Source organism: Erythrolamprus reginae, chromosome 6 (assembly GCF_031021105.1).
Source record: "Erythrolamprus reginae isolate rEryReg1 chromosome 6, rEryReg1.hap1, whole genome shotgun sequence".
Classification (NCBI taxonomy): Eukaryota; Metazoa; Chordata; class Lepidosauria; order Squamata; family Dipsadidae; genus Erythrolamprus; species Erythrolamprus reginae.
This window is the reverse complement of record NC_091955.1, coordinates 60,299,474-60,318,294: the sequence shown is the minus strand read 5'-3', so window position 1 is coordinate 60,318,294 and position 18,821 is coordinate 60,299,474. Positions and strand designations below refer to the sequence as shown.

The 18,821-nt window shown below is 39.5% G+C and overlaps 1 protein-coding gene across 1 annotated transcript in view; it reads left to right on the top strand.

The window, feature by feature from the left end:
* LOC139169003 (sodium-coupled monocarboxylate transporter 1-like) overlaps window positions 1–18,821 on the top strand; it is a 35,490-nt gene that overhangs the window by 14,710 nt on the left and 1,959 nt on the right. The window contains exons 7-14 of the mRNA XM_070754789.1: window positions 1,200–1,329; window positions 4,318–4,406; window positions 6,662–6,771; window positions 8,646–8,713; window positions 10,713–10,799; window positions 12,387–12,571; window positions 14,359–14,462; window positions 15,042–15,127. Coding sequence (XP_070610890.1) covers window positions 1,200–1,329; window positions 4,318–4,406; window positions 6,662–6,771; window positions 8,646–8,713; window positions 10,713–10,799; window positions 12,387–12,571; window positions 14,359–14,462; window positions 15,042–15,127 — 859 coding nt within the window. The remainder of the gene's footprint in view (window positions 1–1,199; window positions 1,330–4,317; window positions 4,407–6,661; window positions 6,772–8,645; window positions 8,714–10,712; window positions 10,800–12,386; window positions 12,572–14,358; window positions 14,463–15,041; window positions 15,128–18,821) is intronic.

Genomic DNA, 18,821 nt, shown 5'->3' with positions numbered 1-18,821 from the left:
TTTCTACCTCTGATGGAAAAGTAGTTACTGGAACAAATCATTTATAGACAAGAAAATAGAATCTGGAATTGACAGAGTGCTACTACAATAGTAGATCTAATGAAAAAGGCTATATAGCAGTAGCACTTAGACTATATATTATACAGTGGTACCTCTACTTAAGAACTTAATTCGTTCCGTGTCCAGGTTCTTAAGTAGAAAAGTTTGTAAGTAGAAGCAATTTTTCCCATAGGAATCAATGTAAAAGCAAATAATGTGTGCAAACCCATTAGGAAATAAATAAAAGCTTGGAATTCGGGTGGGAGGAGGAGGAGGGGGAGGAAGAGGAGGAGGACAGTCACTGCCAAAGGAAAGAGGTGAGATGAGGGAATGAAAAAATCCAAAACTTTAAGGCTTAAAATAAATGGCAGGAAACTGGTCAGGCCTTCGTGCTACTCTCAGATTTCCTGGGAAATTTTTCTGGGCTCAGGTTCTTAAGTAGAAAATAGTTCCTAAGAAGAGGCAAAAAAATCTTGAACACCCAATTCTTATCTACAAAAATTCTTAAGTAGAGGCGTTCTTAGGTAGAGGTACCAGTGTATATGTATGTATATAGAATATATGCATAGTATATAAGTGTATATATATACACTATAATATATATATATATTACTGTATATACTATGCATATATACTATATACATACATATACACTGGTACCTCTACCTATCCAACAGAAAGAATATATATATATATATGTATGTATGTATATGTATGTAGATTGTTCTGAGTTCGGGTTTTGCCCCGTGTAATATTTTGCATGTCTATGCGACGTTTCGGTGAAATCACATTCACCATCATCAGGCTGAAGTTGTAAGCTTCGTGCTGCTGTAGATATAGGTTGACTATATTACTATATCTACAGCAGCACGAAGCTTACAACTTCAGCCTGATGATGGTGAATGTGATTTCACCGAAACGTGGCATAGACATGCAAAATATTACACGGGGCAAAACCCGAACTCAGAACAATCTACATACATATACCCGTGGAAAAGTACATTAAAAATTTAAAACTATAAAAGGAAAGCACTAATCTCCATACTTTGCTCAATGTAAAATATTGCAGCATATAAATGTGGCATACGTCTATGATAATTCCATAATTTTAGAAAGAAAATTTTTCTAATCTTCCAAACATTTATTCAATGTTATTATAGTGCTCTATATCTGAATCTTGTGGGCCTTTGGATAGCTCTGCTTTTGGCATCACTGAATGGATTATCAATGTATTCAATATATAAGGATTGTGATCCATTGACATCTGGAATTGTATCATCCCCAGATCAGGTTTAGTATTTGCTACAAGTGAAATAATTATCATTTGGATTTATTGTATCTTTTCTTTGCATTTGCCATGTAAATAATTTATGGTCATATTATTTTGGAAAAACATTTATACCAAAAATGTACTATTTTGTCAGAAATAGATGTCAATCAATGAAGGAAGAGAATGATGTTTTCTGGGGTGGTGAGAAACTTAAAATATATGTATTTGTGGAAAGGGAAATGGAAGGAGGAAAGAAGGAAGAAAGAAAAGAGAAGGAAGGAAGGAAGGAAGGAAGGAAGGAAAGAAAGAAAGAAAGAAAGAAAGAAAGAAAGAAAGAAAGAAAGAAAGAAAGAAAGATCCAATTTAGGCATCATTGGGACCAGAGGTTTACTCTTCCTCTGAGAAATACCTCTGGTCCTGATTACTGACCCAGATTGGATCTTATAACCATAGTTCCCTCTAAGCTGAGCAGTGAGCAATCGCTCACTTAAAAATCATCATCAACTCAGAGTTTTCCAAACTTGCCCAGAAGCCGAGAGGGAAAGAGTGAGAGGGAAGGAGAGAGAGAGGAAGAGAGAGAAACAGATAGAAAAAAAAGAGGAAGAAAAAGAGAAAGAAAAAGAATGGGAGTAAGGAAGAGAGAAAGAAAATCAAAATCTAGTTTGAAACTAGCTCAACTATTTAAGTGGCATTTTGATATTGATAGAGTTGCCCTATTATGAGCTCACTGTTATAGACACACAGTACAGTATTTTATTTTGAAATTCTCTGAGGCAAAACAGGGTGGGTTTTTTGTTTGTTTGTTTGTTTGTTTATTTATTTAATGAATTAATTATTTATTTATTATTTCTGTGCCGCCCAGTCCCGAAGGGACTGCCGCTCAGACACTATACTTTCTGCCCACCCCCCAAAAAAATTAGAGGGAACACTGCTTATAACATTATTCTGGGACCTATATACAGTGCTACCTCGTCTTATGAACTCCTCTTCTAACGAACTTTTCTAGATACGAACCCGGTGTTTAAGATTTTTTTGCCTCTTCTTCTGAATTATTTTCACCTTACGAACGCAAGCCGTCGCTGCTGGGATGCCCTGCCTCTGGACTTCCGTCTTCTTGCGCTGCTGGGATTTCCCTGAGGCTCCCCTCTCTTGGAAACCCCACCTCCGGACTTCCATTGCCAGCCAAAGCACCTGTTCTTGCGCTGCTGGGATTTCTCGGAGGCTCCCCTTGCTCCCCTTCATTGTTGCCAGCGCTGCTTTGAATCCCAGCAAAGGGAGGCTCAGGGAAATCCCAGCAGCGCAAGAACGGGCACTTCGGCTGGCAACATAAGTCCGGAGGCAGGGATTCCCAGCGGCGTAAGGCAAAAGAGGTGAGTTTTGGGCTTGCATGCATTATTCGCTTTTACATTGATTCCTATGGGAAACATTGTTTCATCTTACGAACTTTTCACTTTATGAACCTCGTCATAGAACGAATTAAGTTTGTAAGACAAGGTACCACTGTATTTGCTTCATTTGTGAAGTGTTTTGAAATGGATCTGATGCAATATAACAACTACTGTTAACACGAAAGATGGTTTCTCTCCAGTAGCTAAAATAGATTAAGACTTTTATTTCGGTATTGTATGAATACCTATATATCTTCCTTCTTGAAACTGGGTTTCAAACTAACATTGAGTTACCTTTGGGCTGAAATGTGAAACTATTGAATAGCAGGGAATAATGGTGACTAGGATGTTTCAGATTAGTTATATCTGATATGTAACTAATATTAATATATGTACTAGATATTAAGGATCTTCTCACTATCATTTGTACCTCAACTAATTTATGGACTTTTTTCTAGGCTGCTTTGCAAGACTATTCAGAATTTTGTTTGCACAAAATACTTTGATGTATTTTCTTTCAGCAGCTGTGCATGAGAATATGTAGTATCAATCCTAGTTTAGTTCATTGACTAATTATTAATTTCTAAGGCAAACAAATTTAAATGTTTATGGGTCCAATTTTTGGTTTTAATCTGAGGAATACAAATTTTCCTGGGGTTATGCTGGTAGGAACAGACACATTTTTTTTAAAAAATAAAAAGAATAAAATATAAGAATGTAAATTTTCCCTTTGTTACAACAAATATAAACAACCTTAAAAATTTATCACTTTATCTTAAAAACAATATCTTTATCCCATATCACATCTCTTATTTATAGACAAATCTTTAAAACCTTGACATTCAGTCATAGTAATAAAAATTCATTAAGGATTAATAGAAATAATAACATCTGTTTTAATTTGATCAAATAAACCAACTTTATATTTCTCCCCTTTATTTTTTAACAATTTTAGTCTTTAATCCTTTCAAATATTGTCCTACACCTTTATTCTTTTTTCTTGTACCTTTTTAATCAAGTTGTTCAAAAATTTTAACAGGTTTCCTTTATATGAAAATTATCCCAATCATTCTCCACGTTTGTTATTTGCAAGTCCCTTTTAATTTTTAAGAGAGCATTTGGATCATTTGTATATCCAGTATGTCATGGTTTTTTTTCCTGATCATTCTTGTAATCAATCATTTTTAAATCTATGTTCAACTCTATTTCCATCTTACCTAGTTCTAGATTTAAATAGATACATATAAATGATAATTATCTAATGCTACAAGATGTAAACATGTTATAAAATCTATTAAAAAGGAGAACATATTGTTTCCTTTTTTGATTAGTGGATACATTTTCCTTTAAAAGTATAAATTATATTGCTCTTGAATCCATTCGTTAATATCAGGAACAATATAGCTTTGCCAATTTTTGTTGAGGTCAACCTATATAAAAAGGAACATAATTTATGTAGATTAACAACTAGAGAATAATATGTTTGTGTAAGTCATAATTGTTGAGTTCTCAGATTACATGATTGAACTTAAATATATTTCAAATTTGATTTTCAACTATAGGTTGTAAAGAGCAGAATGAAAATAGAAGTTTAATATTTGTTAATTGTAATTTTTTTAGCTCATGCCTTATTTTGTCCTGAATATTCTGGAATATTATCCAGGTGTACCAGGACTTTTTGTGGCTGGAATTTACAGTGCTTCATTAAGGTAAGCTTTAAGAGTCACATTATAAATCCTCATTGCTAAGTTAGTTTTTAGTATGATAAGTTAGTGTTGTAACTTTGGTTGTTAAATGAATGGTTTTAAGTCAAAGACAATCTGTATTATAAGACAAAATTTATTAAAAATGTAGTATCTTTTAAAACTAAAAATAAATCTGACAATCTCACCATTAACAGTACCATTACAGACATAAGCATTAAATGCTGAAAATGTTATGAAGAAGTTATGATATATTCTATTTATTAAGAAATCAGGAATGAGCAACCTTATTTACAGATCTAAAGTCTTGAATTTATTTATTTATATATATATATATATATATATATATATATATATATATATATATATATATATTTGTATGCCGCCCCTCTCCGCAGACTCGGGGCGGCTCACAACAAGTGAAAAAAGACAGTTTGCGACAAATCTAAATTCCTACTAAAAAACATTTAAAAAACCCCCATTTTCTAACACACATATATACACACATACCATTCATAAATTGTACGCCCAGGGGAGATGCCTCAGTTCCCCCATGCCTGACAACACAGGTGGGTCTTAAGGAGCTTACGAAAGACAAGGAGAGTAGGGGCAGTTCTAATCTCCGGGGGGAGTTGGTTCCAGAGGGCCGGGTCCGCCACAGAGAAGGCTCTTCCCCTGGGGCCCGCCAACCGACATTGTTTAGTTGACGGGACCCGGAGAAGGCCCACTCTGTGGGACCTAATTGGTCGCTGGGATTCGTGCGGCAGAAGGCGGTCTCGGAGATATTCTGGTCCAGTGCCATGGAGGGCTTTAAAGGTCATAACCAACACTTTGAATTGTGACCGGAAGTTGATCGGCAACCAATGCAAACTGCGGAGTGTTGGTGAAACATGGGCATACCTAGGTAGGCCCATGACTGCTCTCGCAGCTGCATTCTGCACGATCTGAAGTTTCCGAACACTTTTCAAAGGTAGCCCCATGTAGAGAGCATTACAGTAGTCGAACCTCGAGGTGATGAGGGCATGAGTGACTGTGAGCAGTGAGTCCCGGTCCAGATAGGGCCGCAACTGGTGCACCAGGCGGACCTGGGCAAACGCCCCCCTCGCCACAGCTGAAAGATGGTTCTCTAATGTGAGCTGTGGATCGAGGAGGACGCCCAAGTTGCGGACCCTCTCCGAGGGGGTCAATAATTCCCCCCCCAGGGTAATGGAAGGACAGATGGAATTGTCCTTGGGAGGCAAAACCCACAGCCACTCCGTCTTATCCGGGTTGAGTTTGAGTCTGTTGACACCCATCCAGGCCCCAACAGCCTCCAGACATCACTTCCACCGCTTCATTGACTAGACATGGGGTGGAGATGTAAAGCTGAGTATCATCAGCGTACTGATGATACTTCACCCTGTGCCCTTGGATGATCTCACCCAGCGGTTTCATGTAGATATTAAATAGTAGGGGGGAGAGGACCGACCCCTGAGGCACCCCACAAGGGAGAGACCTTGGAGTCGACCTCTGACCCCCCACTAACACCAACTGCGACCGACCGGAGAGGTAGGAGGAGAACCACTGAAGAACAGTGCCTCCCACCCCCAACCCCTCCAGCCGGTGCAGAAGGATACCATGGTCGATGGTATCGAAAGCCGCTGAGAGGTCAAGAAGCACCAGGACAGAGGATAAACCCCTGTCCCGGGCCCGCCAGAGATCATCCATCAATGCGACCAAAGCAGTTTCCGTGCTGTAACCGGGCCTGAAACCCGACTGCTGGGGACCTAGATAATCGGCTTCTTCCAAGGATCGCTGGAGCTGGAGTGCCACCACCTTCTCGACAACCTTCCCCATAAAGGGAAGGTTGGAGACTGGCCGGTAGTTGTTAAGTACGGCTGGGTCCAGCGAAGGCTTCTTGAGGAGGGGGTGCACGAGCGCCTCTTTATAGGATGATGGAAAAGATCCCCTCCCCAAGGAAGCGTTGATAATCTCCTGGACCCAGCTCCGTGTCACCTCCCTGCTGGCCGAGATCAGCCAGGAGGGACACGGATCCAGTAAACAGTTAGCGGAACTCACAGCTCCAATGGCCTTGTCCACTTCATCAGGTGTCACCAGATCAAACTCTTCCAAGAAAGAATTTCTAGGAGAAGGGATTAGAATCAGGTTCCCTCACCAGAGATATTATTTATTTTTCTTCTCATTATTGCATTTTTAATATTTTGGAAATAATAATCAATGCAAGTTAAATATTAGCAATGCTTAATTTTTTATTTTTTTAGTTCACTGTCTACCAGCATCAATGCATTAGCAACTGTAACTTTAGAAGATTTTATTAAGCCTTATTTCACACTGTCTGAAGAAAAGTTATCATATATTGCCATGGGAATAAGTAAGTTTACCTTTGGTATTCTGCTTTGAAAATTCATATGTAAATGCTGTAGAATCTTATTAAGAATAATTTCTATGATGATTTCTTCCCTTTTTAATATGTTAATGATTTGTCATATTAAAAAAATATAGGTAGCACTGAAGACTCTATGCAAAGCATTTGTAGGCTACGGAAATTTCCAAATTGTGTACTACTAATTTATTTATTTTTAGGTATGTTATTATGCTAAATTACCGTAACAAAACTCAGTCTACATTGCTCAGTCAAGGCAAGACACAACACTAGATAAGTTATTTATGGCTTGCAAAGATTGCATTTGCTTACTGAATGTAGCTTTTTCAAAGCTTTTTGTTCCCTAGCGATAACTAGGTGCTAACAATCTTCCTGGCTTCTTACTCCCTCCAAAGAAGGTTTTTTCAGCCCTAAGTCTTTGCAGGCTTAATTTCATTCCTACTCCTTTTGAAAAAGGTTTTTTCAGCCCTAACGCAGTGCTAATGATCTTCCTGGCTTGCAGCAATTTTTAAAATTCCTACTCTGTCCAAAGCATTTTTTTCCTGCCCTAAGTCTTTGCAGGCTTGTTTTTATTCCCATTCCCTCTGAAAAAGTTTTTTCCAGGCCTAACCGGTGGATAAAATAATGTGCTGAAGCTGAACAGACTAGGGACGCTAACTAGATGATTACCTAGTGGGTAGATCTTTTTCCTATCTGCAACCTCCCCTCCAAAACTAATGTGCATCTTATACTCCGGTGTGTCTTATACTCTGAAAAATTTGGTATAAGTCCTCTGGGAGGTATATTGTTCCCTCCTTAGGCCTAGAAATCCTAAATATACTCAAGCACTCATATATTTGCTCCAAATAACAATTTCAGAGAATGGAAACTGGTTTCTCCGGCCAAACTACCCTTTTATTTGTTTTTGGTTTTTTATTACGTGGCAACAATTGTTGCAAAATTTTGGAGGCATTATTGTGTGCCTGTTAATATTGATTCCTTTTGTATAATATTACAATATAATGAAATGTAATGTATTGTAACACTATAATAAAACAAAACAATATATACTAATACTGTACCTGTATTTTCGGCAACTTGTTTATTACAATGCATGGACTAAAACAGATTTGAATTAGCAGATTATCTCCTGGAATTAAAGTTTGTGGGTTCCTTACAAAATTGAGGCCAGGAGATTTTTTTTCACTTATTACATTATGATAGGCAGTCTTTCTGATTCCAGCAATTATCAACATGAGTTGATTATTAAAGCTTTATTTTTTAAAATGGTTGTAGACAGTGAAGGGCTACCAAAAATTTTACTGCCACACTGTGAGTGTGGCTTATTCATTTTCTTTCAACATCTTTCAGTGCAAATTAGGTGCTCTGGGGTGGAGCTCCATTTTCACTACCCCATTGCGTCCCACCCCGTCTGGGCAGTAGCCCACCCCTGGTTGTAGACATAAATAAGTATGGGGACAATGATGAGCAAAGACTTGTTTAATATAATGCCGGAGACGAGGTATGCCCATTCATTCATAGTTAATTTTTAAAGAAGTTACTTAAATGTAGAAGCTATCACAGATAGATTTTAGGTCTTGGGCCATTTCTTCACCTGCATCTCCAAATAATATCTTAACTTGTAACCTCTTTACTGTAAGAGCTTTAAAAAAATCAACAGCTTTCATGTGGACTACTGGATAGATCTATATAGGACTAAATCAATGTCTTAGCAACTAGTAGTTTGATTTTTTTTCTCCCTTTGCCAAGAGAACATTTTTATTGATTATTCTGGAAGCAACTCTTAATAGTGAATTCTCTGCTTAATAGTCTAAAATAGTTTTTATAAATCATATAAACTTCATATAACTTTATCCATATAGGTCTATTATTTGGTATAGCATGTCTATCCATGGCTGCATTAATATCTGTTAAGGGGGCTTTATTACAGGTAATGGCTTCTTACATTAATCTAAAATAAGTTTATATTTAATATGTATTTCCCAAAAAATAATGTTACTAATAGTTTGTAGTTCAGGCGTTAGCCAGGGGCTTCATTTTCCCAGTGGATATCTTTGTGTGATTTTATTTCGTTCTTCTCTGAATTAGTAATTTATGTTTCATGATTTCTACCAATGAATGATATACAGATAATCCTCAACTTACAACCACGCCCAAAATTTATGTTGCTAAGGAAAACATTTGTTGGTTTTGTCTCATTTTATGACTTTCCTTGCCACATTTGCTAAGGGACTCACTGCAGTGGTGAAATTAGTAACACAGTTGTTAAGTGTATCTGGTTTCCCCATTGACTCTGCTTGTGAGAAGATCACAAAAAGTGATTACGTTCACCCTGAGACATTGTAACTGTCATAAATGTGAGTCAGTTTCCAAGCATCCAAATGAACAAGGGAATGTTGCAATGGTTGTAAGTGTGAAAAATGGCCATAAGTCAATTTTTTCAGGGCCATTGTAACTTTTAATGGTCACTAAATGACCTGTCGCAAGTTGAGGACTACCTACCGTGTTTCCCCGATAGTAAGACCCCCCCGATTGTAAGACATATGGGGGGTTTCAGGGGGGTCGGCTAATATAAGCCATACCCCGAAAGTAAGACATATGTCTTACTTTCGGGGAAACACGGGGGTATTGCGGGGGGGGAGCCCGATGACCCGCCGAGCAGGTGGGAGAGCTCGGCGGCAAGGCACAAAGGATTTCCCTTGAGAGAGAGAGTGGGAGATAGTCGTCGTCGGAGCGCTAAAGACCAGGGCAGAGAAAGCGCGAGCTGCATGCGGGAGAAGCGGAGGAGGAATCAGGCAAGCCGAATGGGAGCCTGTTCTGTGTGAGTCCGGTCCGGGTTTTGCTTACAGCCCCGGGCATTAGCAATAGCAGCGGCGGCAGGAGAGGCAGCCCTTTGCAATGTGGTCCGCCTGTCTCGGCACTTGCAGAGCGAGGATGTAGAGGTGGGTTTGCGGAGGAGTTGCTGGCGGGGAATGGAGCGAGGGAGGGCAGGGGAGGGATTCCCATTCGGCTTGCCTGATTCCTCCTCCGCTTCTCCCGCATGCAGCTCGCGCTTTCTCTGCCCTGGTCTTTAGTGCTCCGACGACGACTATCCCCCACTCTCTCTCTCTCTCTCTCAAAGAAAAGCCTTAATTTCGTAGCCATCGGCCTTCCGAGGCTGGAGTTCGTCCTTTTGGGGGATTACGATCGCTTAATCCAAACCACCGCCGCTATCCCCCCCCACACGATTCCTTGCACCTTCTTCCCAACGTTATATCTGCGGTTCAGCCTCCTTCCCCGTCGAGAGAATTCCGATAGCAATACTAAGTTCTTTCCCTTTAAACACAAGCATAAGCACGCGACCCAAAGTAGAGATGCAAAACTTTGATGCGCTAGTTGCGGGAGGTTAGAGTAGCTGGGCTGTTATTGCACCACGTTCAGCGTTCGTCGGTCCAGTTAGGCAGGTGGGGCTGCCCAACTGCGCAGAGCGGCTCCTCCCCTCCAGACACACGCTTCCCCGACACGCGTCTGCGGCTCCACGCGTGCACCGAGGGAAATCCTTTGCCGCTAAAAGGACCCTTTCAATTTTTTTCCAATGTAAGACATACCCCGAAAGTAAGACATAGGGGGGCTTTGGGGGGTAAAAAGAAAGTAAGACACTGTCTTACTATCGGGGAAACACGGTATATCAATAGAGAGCCTTTGATGAAGAAATTCATCATTTTTTTTAAAAAGTCTATGTCTTTTACCAACATTTTTGATATTTCCATACAATTCGGAAAAGTTCCCCCCTGATTTGTTCTCGGAATTCAGTAGACCTTTCCTAGCCATCCCAACAGCTTTACTTTATTGGGTACAGCTTCCTTTAGGATTCCCATTATATGTACAATAAATCAATGCTTATTTTCTGTGTGTATAGAAAATTTATAATTCTCTTTTGTTCCTTTCAGGCTGCATTCAGTGTTTTTGAATTAATTGGAGGACCTTTGTTAGGAATATATTCTTTGGGCATCCTATTTCCTTTTGCAAATTCCAAAGTAAGTGTTAATAACATATCCTATTGTCATTAAATAAAAGAATATGTCAAATAATTCTCTAAAAATTATTACTTATGTCTAAACTTCTTAGCCTTATGGGGTACAGGCTCAAGCTATGACTACAATTGAGCCTGGAATTTTGATTATAGTCTCAATTAAAATTAAAATGGGCCTGGACAATGGTTACAATGGGCCTGGACAATGGTCATTAAATGAGTCATTGCAGTGGTTAACTGAATCTTATGGTTATTAAGTGAATTACATAGTCATAAATCTGAATTCAACTTATTGAATTGGCATTTTGCTGGAAAACAGAAAACAAGGTTTCAAAATGATTGTGGGATGGTGCAACTGGTCATAAATGTGAACCAGTTACCAAATTAAGTCCCCAAAATGCAATACATGACCATGGGAACGGTGCAACAGTTGTAACTTAGAGTACCGGTTGTAAGTAACTTTTTGCGATCACGTCATATCTCCAAACTTAAGCAACTGGTATAAATTTGTATCTGTATCTATATTTTCCAAAAAACCCTGAAACCAGGAATGAAAAAGTCAGGATAATCTTCTCTCACTACCCTCTTCATCCCAAATGCAATATTTTTTTTTGTTTCTTACTCTCTTTTGAAGCAGATCAGAACCAGGAAAATATTTTTACCTTTAAAAAATCATACACTAGAAGCCCAGTGTATATCAGGGAGACAAAATAATAACAATAAAGCATGGGATCATATACTTAAATGTTCAGATTATAGAACATTACTCTATGCTCCAAAGAGTATAAAAGATTGTGCAATAATATTCTGCTTAATTTAATTTTTTTTGTGCTAGATGTAAAAATTTATATAAGCAAGGCATAGTTGGTGAAAATTAGGCTGAAGGTTTTTTCCCTTTCTGCAGGACCAGAGTCTAGATTGCCAAAAGTGAATAATTAGCAACCTCCTGGCACAATTTATTTGAAGTAGTAGATCAACCCAAACATGGGATACTTATATATAACATTTCAAACAACATGTATTACTTCTTTCATATTTCCATGGCTTAGAAGATCTTGTAATGAAACTGGAAATGGAAAAAAATCCATTTTTCATGTAGAGTGACAAATTTAAACATGCTATTTTTAAATTATCAATGTTTTTATTCAATATTAGTATCACATTACCATTGCCATAAGGATACTTGACAATAGCAAAATGAAGTCCCACATGCTGATGAATAATTCTCCAAGAATAAATAGATTGGATAAAAACCAATATAACAACAATACTGGTTAAATAAACATATTTATTAGATTTACTCTGCAGTTAAAAGCAGGTTTCTGGTACAAAAGACCATGTATTCCTAGGCATGTGCATAGATCTTGTGCCTTTACAGGTTTATTTCTTGTATATCAATAGATGTGAGGGTCTACAGTACTTCCTCCATTGTAACAAAACGGAACTCTATAATTTCAGGAGATAAGTAGATTGAAGGCAAAAGCCATGCTTGAATAGGTAATATTAGCATCCAGTTATAAAATTAGAAGTACTATATCACTTCTCTTAATGTTACATATACTTCAGTTTATTATAATTTTCTGCTTCTCAGGGTGCATTCTCGGGTTTTATTTGTGGATTTTGTGTAATAATGTGGATTGGAATTGGTGCTCAGAAATACCCACCAGGACCTCACAGGACAGTACCGTTACCTCTTTCAATTGCAGGCTGTCAAAGATCCAATGACAGTACATTTGTATCAACGACTGTGACTAGCCCTTCACTAGCTTCTTCAAGGTAGGCCCAAGAAATCAATTGAGATGAAGTATCTATGGATGTTTCATACTTATACATAGTAATCATCTGGTATTGTATATACTGCATAGATGTGTATATGTGTAAGTATATATGTTCATTTCTTGGATTTAAATTCTGGCTTTTATTCTGGAGTACAAAACAACATACATATCACTTCCCTCCTCCTTCCCAAAACTACCTAAATACTGGTCCCAAGTCCCAAGTGAATCTGTGACTGGAGTCCTGATGCTTGAGCCAGTGCTTGAGCCAGTGGTGATAAGTTGAGGTGTCTCCGTGGAAGAAAGCCATTGGATGTGTGCCAAGATCATGTTTTCTTTTTTTAAGAAAAGCAGGTGACTCAGCACATGACTAAGAGTATATTTGACAGAAACGGGGGAAATGCTAGAAGATACCTATATTGCCATATGTATGTCTGAGTGTAGATATCAAGAGCCAGGAAGAGCACAAAAATGAGGGATGGTATTTCAGATGCTGCGGCTCAGGCTGCTGAAAAGGATGTTACCTGCTTAACGTGGAATGGAACGGAGCCTGCCAAATACAGATTTGGTGCTTCAGATGGGGAGGAAACTAGGAGGAAAATCCTGACATGGTTTGTGGAAATGGAAAGACACAGAGGACTGATTTTATTCTGACTATGGAGAGTCTGATGCTGGACAATTGTACATTGTGAGTTAAAGATTTTCTTAGATAGAAAGACATCCAGAGAAAAACTCATAGGTATTCTTCCCCTCATCTTATCCGTAAGATAAGGGCAAGAATAAGTCCAAATAAAGCACAAGAGGAAAGTAAAGAAAAGAGGGGGAGGAAAATTAAACAGGCTGAGTTTATTTCTTAGCATCTTAATCTGGAATAAAATTCCTCATTTGTGTAAGTAGTTGTGTGTTTATATCAGTTTCTATCCTGACTGACTCTCAGTGCCTAATTTGGTGAACAATATCACCAAATATCTTTTTGTATCTACTTGCTACTTTCTTGGCCCTTGGAAACCTTTTGCTTACCAATCTCCTTAATATGAAGGAATACAGAAAGGGTCTTGATTTAAGTATTTGCCATCATTTGCTCTGCTATAAATTAGCAGTGAGTCTTCTCATATCGTGCTTGACATTGAAAGTTATGTAACAGGAATTAGGATTAACAACTGCCTATACATAGCCAGTCTAGACTCAACACCAGAAATACTATCAAAAGGAGGTGAAATCAGAAATTGGAAATTTAAAGAAACAAACTGAAGATATTGGAGTCCAAACACCTAGGTAAAGAACACAGCTGAAAGAGCAACCCAAAATTTTAAGAACAGAATATCAAAATACCATGATAGGAGTCAGGTTTATGACATTTTCAGCATTGACTGCATATTGACCTAAATAATTTATAGTTGGATTTTTCAGCACTTCTCCATTTTTGATTATTTCAAATTAATGTTTTTCAGAAATTCATATTTCATAATATATTGAATGTGGAGGCCACTGTATGTCTTTTCAACATGCAGCTTCCTGCATTTGTGAGATTCCAGGAGAGGACCAGAATCTTCTTGTCAATAATCTTGTTGATAAGTCGATGGGCTGGACAAAATGGGAAATGATTTTATTATCATTATTTGATAAGCCAATATTTTATGAGCCTGTCACTCTGCAGAGAATATATCAAATGTACATTTCCCTATGTTAATTAATAAATTTATTAATCTAAAGTAGTTTAAATTTATAGTTTGTTTTATGTGATCTCTAATTAACAGAACAGGAAATACTAAACTTTTTTTCTTTCAGATCATATCTTCAAGAGAACTGGTATTCAGTGTCATGTCTATATTTCAGCACATTAGGTGCTTTGATTACATTTACTGTGGGAACAATTATAAGTTTATTAACAGGTAATTCTGTATAATTTATATTTATGGAAATTCAGTTTATTAAAATTATCTTGCAATCTTTACTGATGTTTGTATTATATCAATGATATTGTAACACACAAATAATGTATTCTTATGCATTATTTGTGTGTTATGATTCTTATGTAGTATAAAAGGCTCTTTTATACATTTTCTTGACTAAGATGCAAATTAGTAATTGCTGACTTGCTTGATTTATAAATCAACTTAGAAACATGTACTTGAGGTGGCTAACAATGTTAAAATAAAAAGTTTAATTAAAAAAAAAAAAACAATTTAAAGCCCAGTGAAGCTTCTTCTCCTTTTCCCCTATTCATTTCCTCAAAAAGTCCACTTTTGGCATTAGCAGTTGTTTGACATGCAAGAGAGTATGTTTGGCAAGTGGAACAGATCCCAGGAGTAAAGTGTCTCTTTAGTTTGTATGGCATTATCTCCAATAACATTTCCAACTTTAATTTTTGTTTCAGCATTTTATGTTTGGAATGTTTAAAATGATACAAAGTTCATCATATCAGTGCTTAAAATGCAGAATTTTGGTTTGTATTATTAAACTTTTTTTAGGAGGTTTAAATAAAGAGGTAGACCACAGACTGCTGTTTACAAAAAAGGATTTTATGGTGAATATTCAATACTGGAAAGACAAATTTGTAAGTATAGTTTAAGAGTGCTATTGATGTACCTATTTCCAGTTTGATAGTATGCTAATAGAATATTTGTAGCTTTAAATTTCAAAGATTCATATTAAATGTCTGTACAAATTGGAATTTACAGGGCAGTATCTTTTTTTCAAATATTAATTATCAGTGACTGGGTAACGTTTACTAAATATATAGGTGTCAGATTCAAGATATTTAACTAAACCAGTGGTTCCCAAACTTTTTCAGTCCACTGCCCCTTTGCTGCTACAAACTCATCCTCACTGCCCCCAACCCCATCCCCCCTCAGGTGGACATGGCCTGGTGATCAGTGATTGGATGGACGTGACCAACTTGTAAAATGTGAAACTCACTTAATAACGCTCTTGCTCAACAACCAAAATGTTAGGCTCAATTGTGGTTATAAGTCTTTTCTTTTCTCTTTCTTTCTTTCTTTCTTTCTTTCTTTCTTTCTTTCTTTCTTTCCTTCCTTCCTTCCTTCCTTCCTTCCTTCTTTCCTCCTTCCTTCCTTCCTTTCCTTTTTCCCTACCTTCCCTCCCTCCTTTCCTTTTCTGTCTATCTTCCTTCCTACCTGCCACCTTCTTTCTTTCTGTCTTCCTTCCTACCTACCATCTTTTTTCTTTCTGTCTGTCTTCCTTCCTTCCTAAGAGCCCCCACTCCATTCCATCCCATCCGATCTGTCACCCCTAAACTGTTTCTGTTGGATGGTCTCTTTAGGAAAAAAAAGATTGCAAAATACATAAACTCTTCTTGCTGCGAGAAGTTGTTAATTGCTTGCTCTTGGGAGAAGAGTTTCTGTATTTTGCAATCTTTTTTTCCCTAAATAGATTGACAGACACATGGAGTTATTAAACTCCAGTAAGACACCCATCTCACAGTGGGAGGCAGTTGGGGGTGACAGGTTGGGTGGGGCAGAGCAGGGTGGGGGATCTTAGGAAGGAAGAAAGACAGACAGAAAGAAAGATGGTAGGAAGGAAGGAAGACAGGTAGAAAAAGAAAGGAGGGAGGGAAGAGAAGGAAGAAGGAAGAAAAGAAAGAAGGAAGGAAGGAAGGAAAGAAAGAAAGAGACAGACAGACAGACAGACAGACAGACCGAAAGATGGCAGGAAGGAAGGCAGACAGACCAAAAAAGAAAGGGAGGGAAGGGAAGGAAAGGAAAGGGAGGGAAAAAGGAAAAAGAAAGAAAAAGAAAGACAGAAAGGTGGTAGGAAGGACAGAAAAAGAAAGGATGGAGGGAAGGGAAGGAAGAAGAAAAGAAAGAAAAAGGAAGTCAGACAGAAAGGTGGTAGGAAGGAAGGAAGACAGACAGAAAAAGAAAGGATGGAGGGAAGGGAAGGGAGGGAAGAAGAAAAGAAAGAAAAAGGAAGACAGACAGAAAGGTGGAAGGAAGAGAGGAAGGAGGGAGGGAGGGATGGAGGATGGAAGGAAGACAGACAGAGAAAGGGAGGGAGGGAGGGAAGAAAGAAATACACATTCTTGCTGTTCCTCCTGATACAGAGAAAAAACTAGTAACTGATTATCAGCAATCTGCAGATTATTAAAACAATGGCTGTTACAGCCAACTCAACAATATCCGTGTCGATTAATGAAAATAAATGTTTTAGAAATTGATCAAAATTATTGAACTTTAGCTTCATTTACCTCCATTGTGAGATTTGCAGTAATGAACCCATTAGAACCAATTGTAATTCTGCAACCCTGTCATCAAAGCATTAACAAATAAAGTTGCTTAAACAAATGGTATCCCCAAACAATTCACTACATAATATCTTGGGTGTTGTGTCCAGCTGTCCTGGACACAAGACTGATGAATGCGACAGAGCAACAAGTCTTATGGAGGACATCCATCTTGCAGTGGCACACAGTTAGGGGATGACTGGTCGAGTAGGGCAGACCAAGGGTTGGGGCAGCTGTGAGTCCTACTTAACACTTGTAGCTTCATTGAGTTTCTTGGTCTTGTGTGCAGAGCAGCTTATTCTAAAATAAAACGTTTGTACACATTCAAGAGTTTTGATTGAACTTGCGAGATGTTTTCTTTTATAATGGGCTTCTGTGGACACAAGACCAAGGAACGCGACAGAGCTACAAGTCTTAGGATGCCCATCTTGTGGTGGGATGCAGTTTGGAGGTGACCGGTCGGGTGGGGCGGGCCACGAGACGGGCATCCCACCTGGGACTTGTAGCTCTGTCGCATTCCTCAGTGTTGTGTCCAGGGCAGCCCATTGTAAAAGAAAAAGTCTCACAAGTTCAATCCAGCTTGATTGAACTTGCAAGACTTTTCTTTTAGAACGGGCTGCCCTGAACACAACGCCGAGGAATGTGACCAAGCTACAAGTCCCAGGTAGGACACCTATCTCGTGGCCCTCCCCACTGTGAGATGCCTATCGCAACAAGAGGGAAAATGAGGACAGGCAGAAGCCACTGAGCAGAGTGCTCGTCCAGAGTGGCCGCTGCCCTGGGTGGATTTGGAAGCTGGATGTTTGGGCAAAGAAAGAAAGACTTCTGCTGCGTCTGTGCAGCCAAAAGCAAAAGAGCAGAAGTCTTTTATTTCTTTCCCCCAACTCCTACTCTTCGACTGTTGTGGGAGAGGATTTCCTCTTTACCCAGCAACTTCTGCCTGTCCTGATTCTCCCCCTTGCAGTGCGCGCAAGAGAGAGCAATCAAGAGGTGGCTATGCGCACATCCCACAGGACTGGCTTGGCTGCTCTGTGCTGCCTATGGCAGCGCTTTAAAACACACTCCTACCTGTGCAGACGTAGGGATTGATGCTCATCTCCTTTTCCTTGTGGGCAGAAGCGCTTTTTAAATTGCCAGAGGGGCCCAGAGGAACTGAACTAGTCCCGTGAGATGTGTATGCACCTGCCTCTTGCTTGCTCTCACTCTCGCGGCTGTTAGCCGCTCTTTCTGCGGCAGTCAAGCAAGGGAGGGAGGGAGGGAGGCAGTGGTGACAGGCACAGCCAAAGGGGCAGCGGCAGAGTGAAGGGGCGGTGGGAGACAAGCGAAGGAGGTGGTATTGGCAGAACTCTTGTGTCCAGGGCAGTCCATTCTGAAAGAAAATGTCTTGCATTTTCTTAGAATGGGCTTCTATGGACACAATGCCAAGGAACGCAACTGAGCTACAAGTGTTAGGTAGAACGCACGTCTGGAGGCCCAACCTGCCAGCAATGAGTCTCTGTGAGACTCTTCACACCATTGTCTTGTGGAGCAGGACTCTGCCAGGCTTGTGCTGTTGCATGCGCAAATGGCAGGAGGACCCCAGCTGTGTTGGTATGATGAAGCTCACGGCAGTTCTGCAGTTCGTGCATGCAACGGCACAAGCCTTGCAGAGTCCTGCTCCACAAGACAGCAGGAGTGGGCCAGCAGCTCAGCTGGCACCAAGAACAGGGAGGCAGGCTTACCTGACAGGCTGATTGGGCTCAGCGCTTAAGACAGGCAAGGGACAGGGCGAGCAAGCAGTGACGAGATAAGGCGTTGGCAAGGTGAGGTGAGGCAAGGCAAGGCATTGGCACGGGAACAAGTTATGTAGGTTGGGGGTGGGGTGGGTGGGCCAGAAGTGCCAAGTAGCAGAAAAAGCATGGTGAACCACCTGCCGCCTCCTGACCCCTCTTAGTGTCCCCCTGCCGCCACCCTTGTCTCATACTGCCCCCCAAATGTTCCCATTGCCCCCTCAGGTTCCCACTTTGGG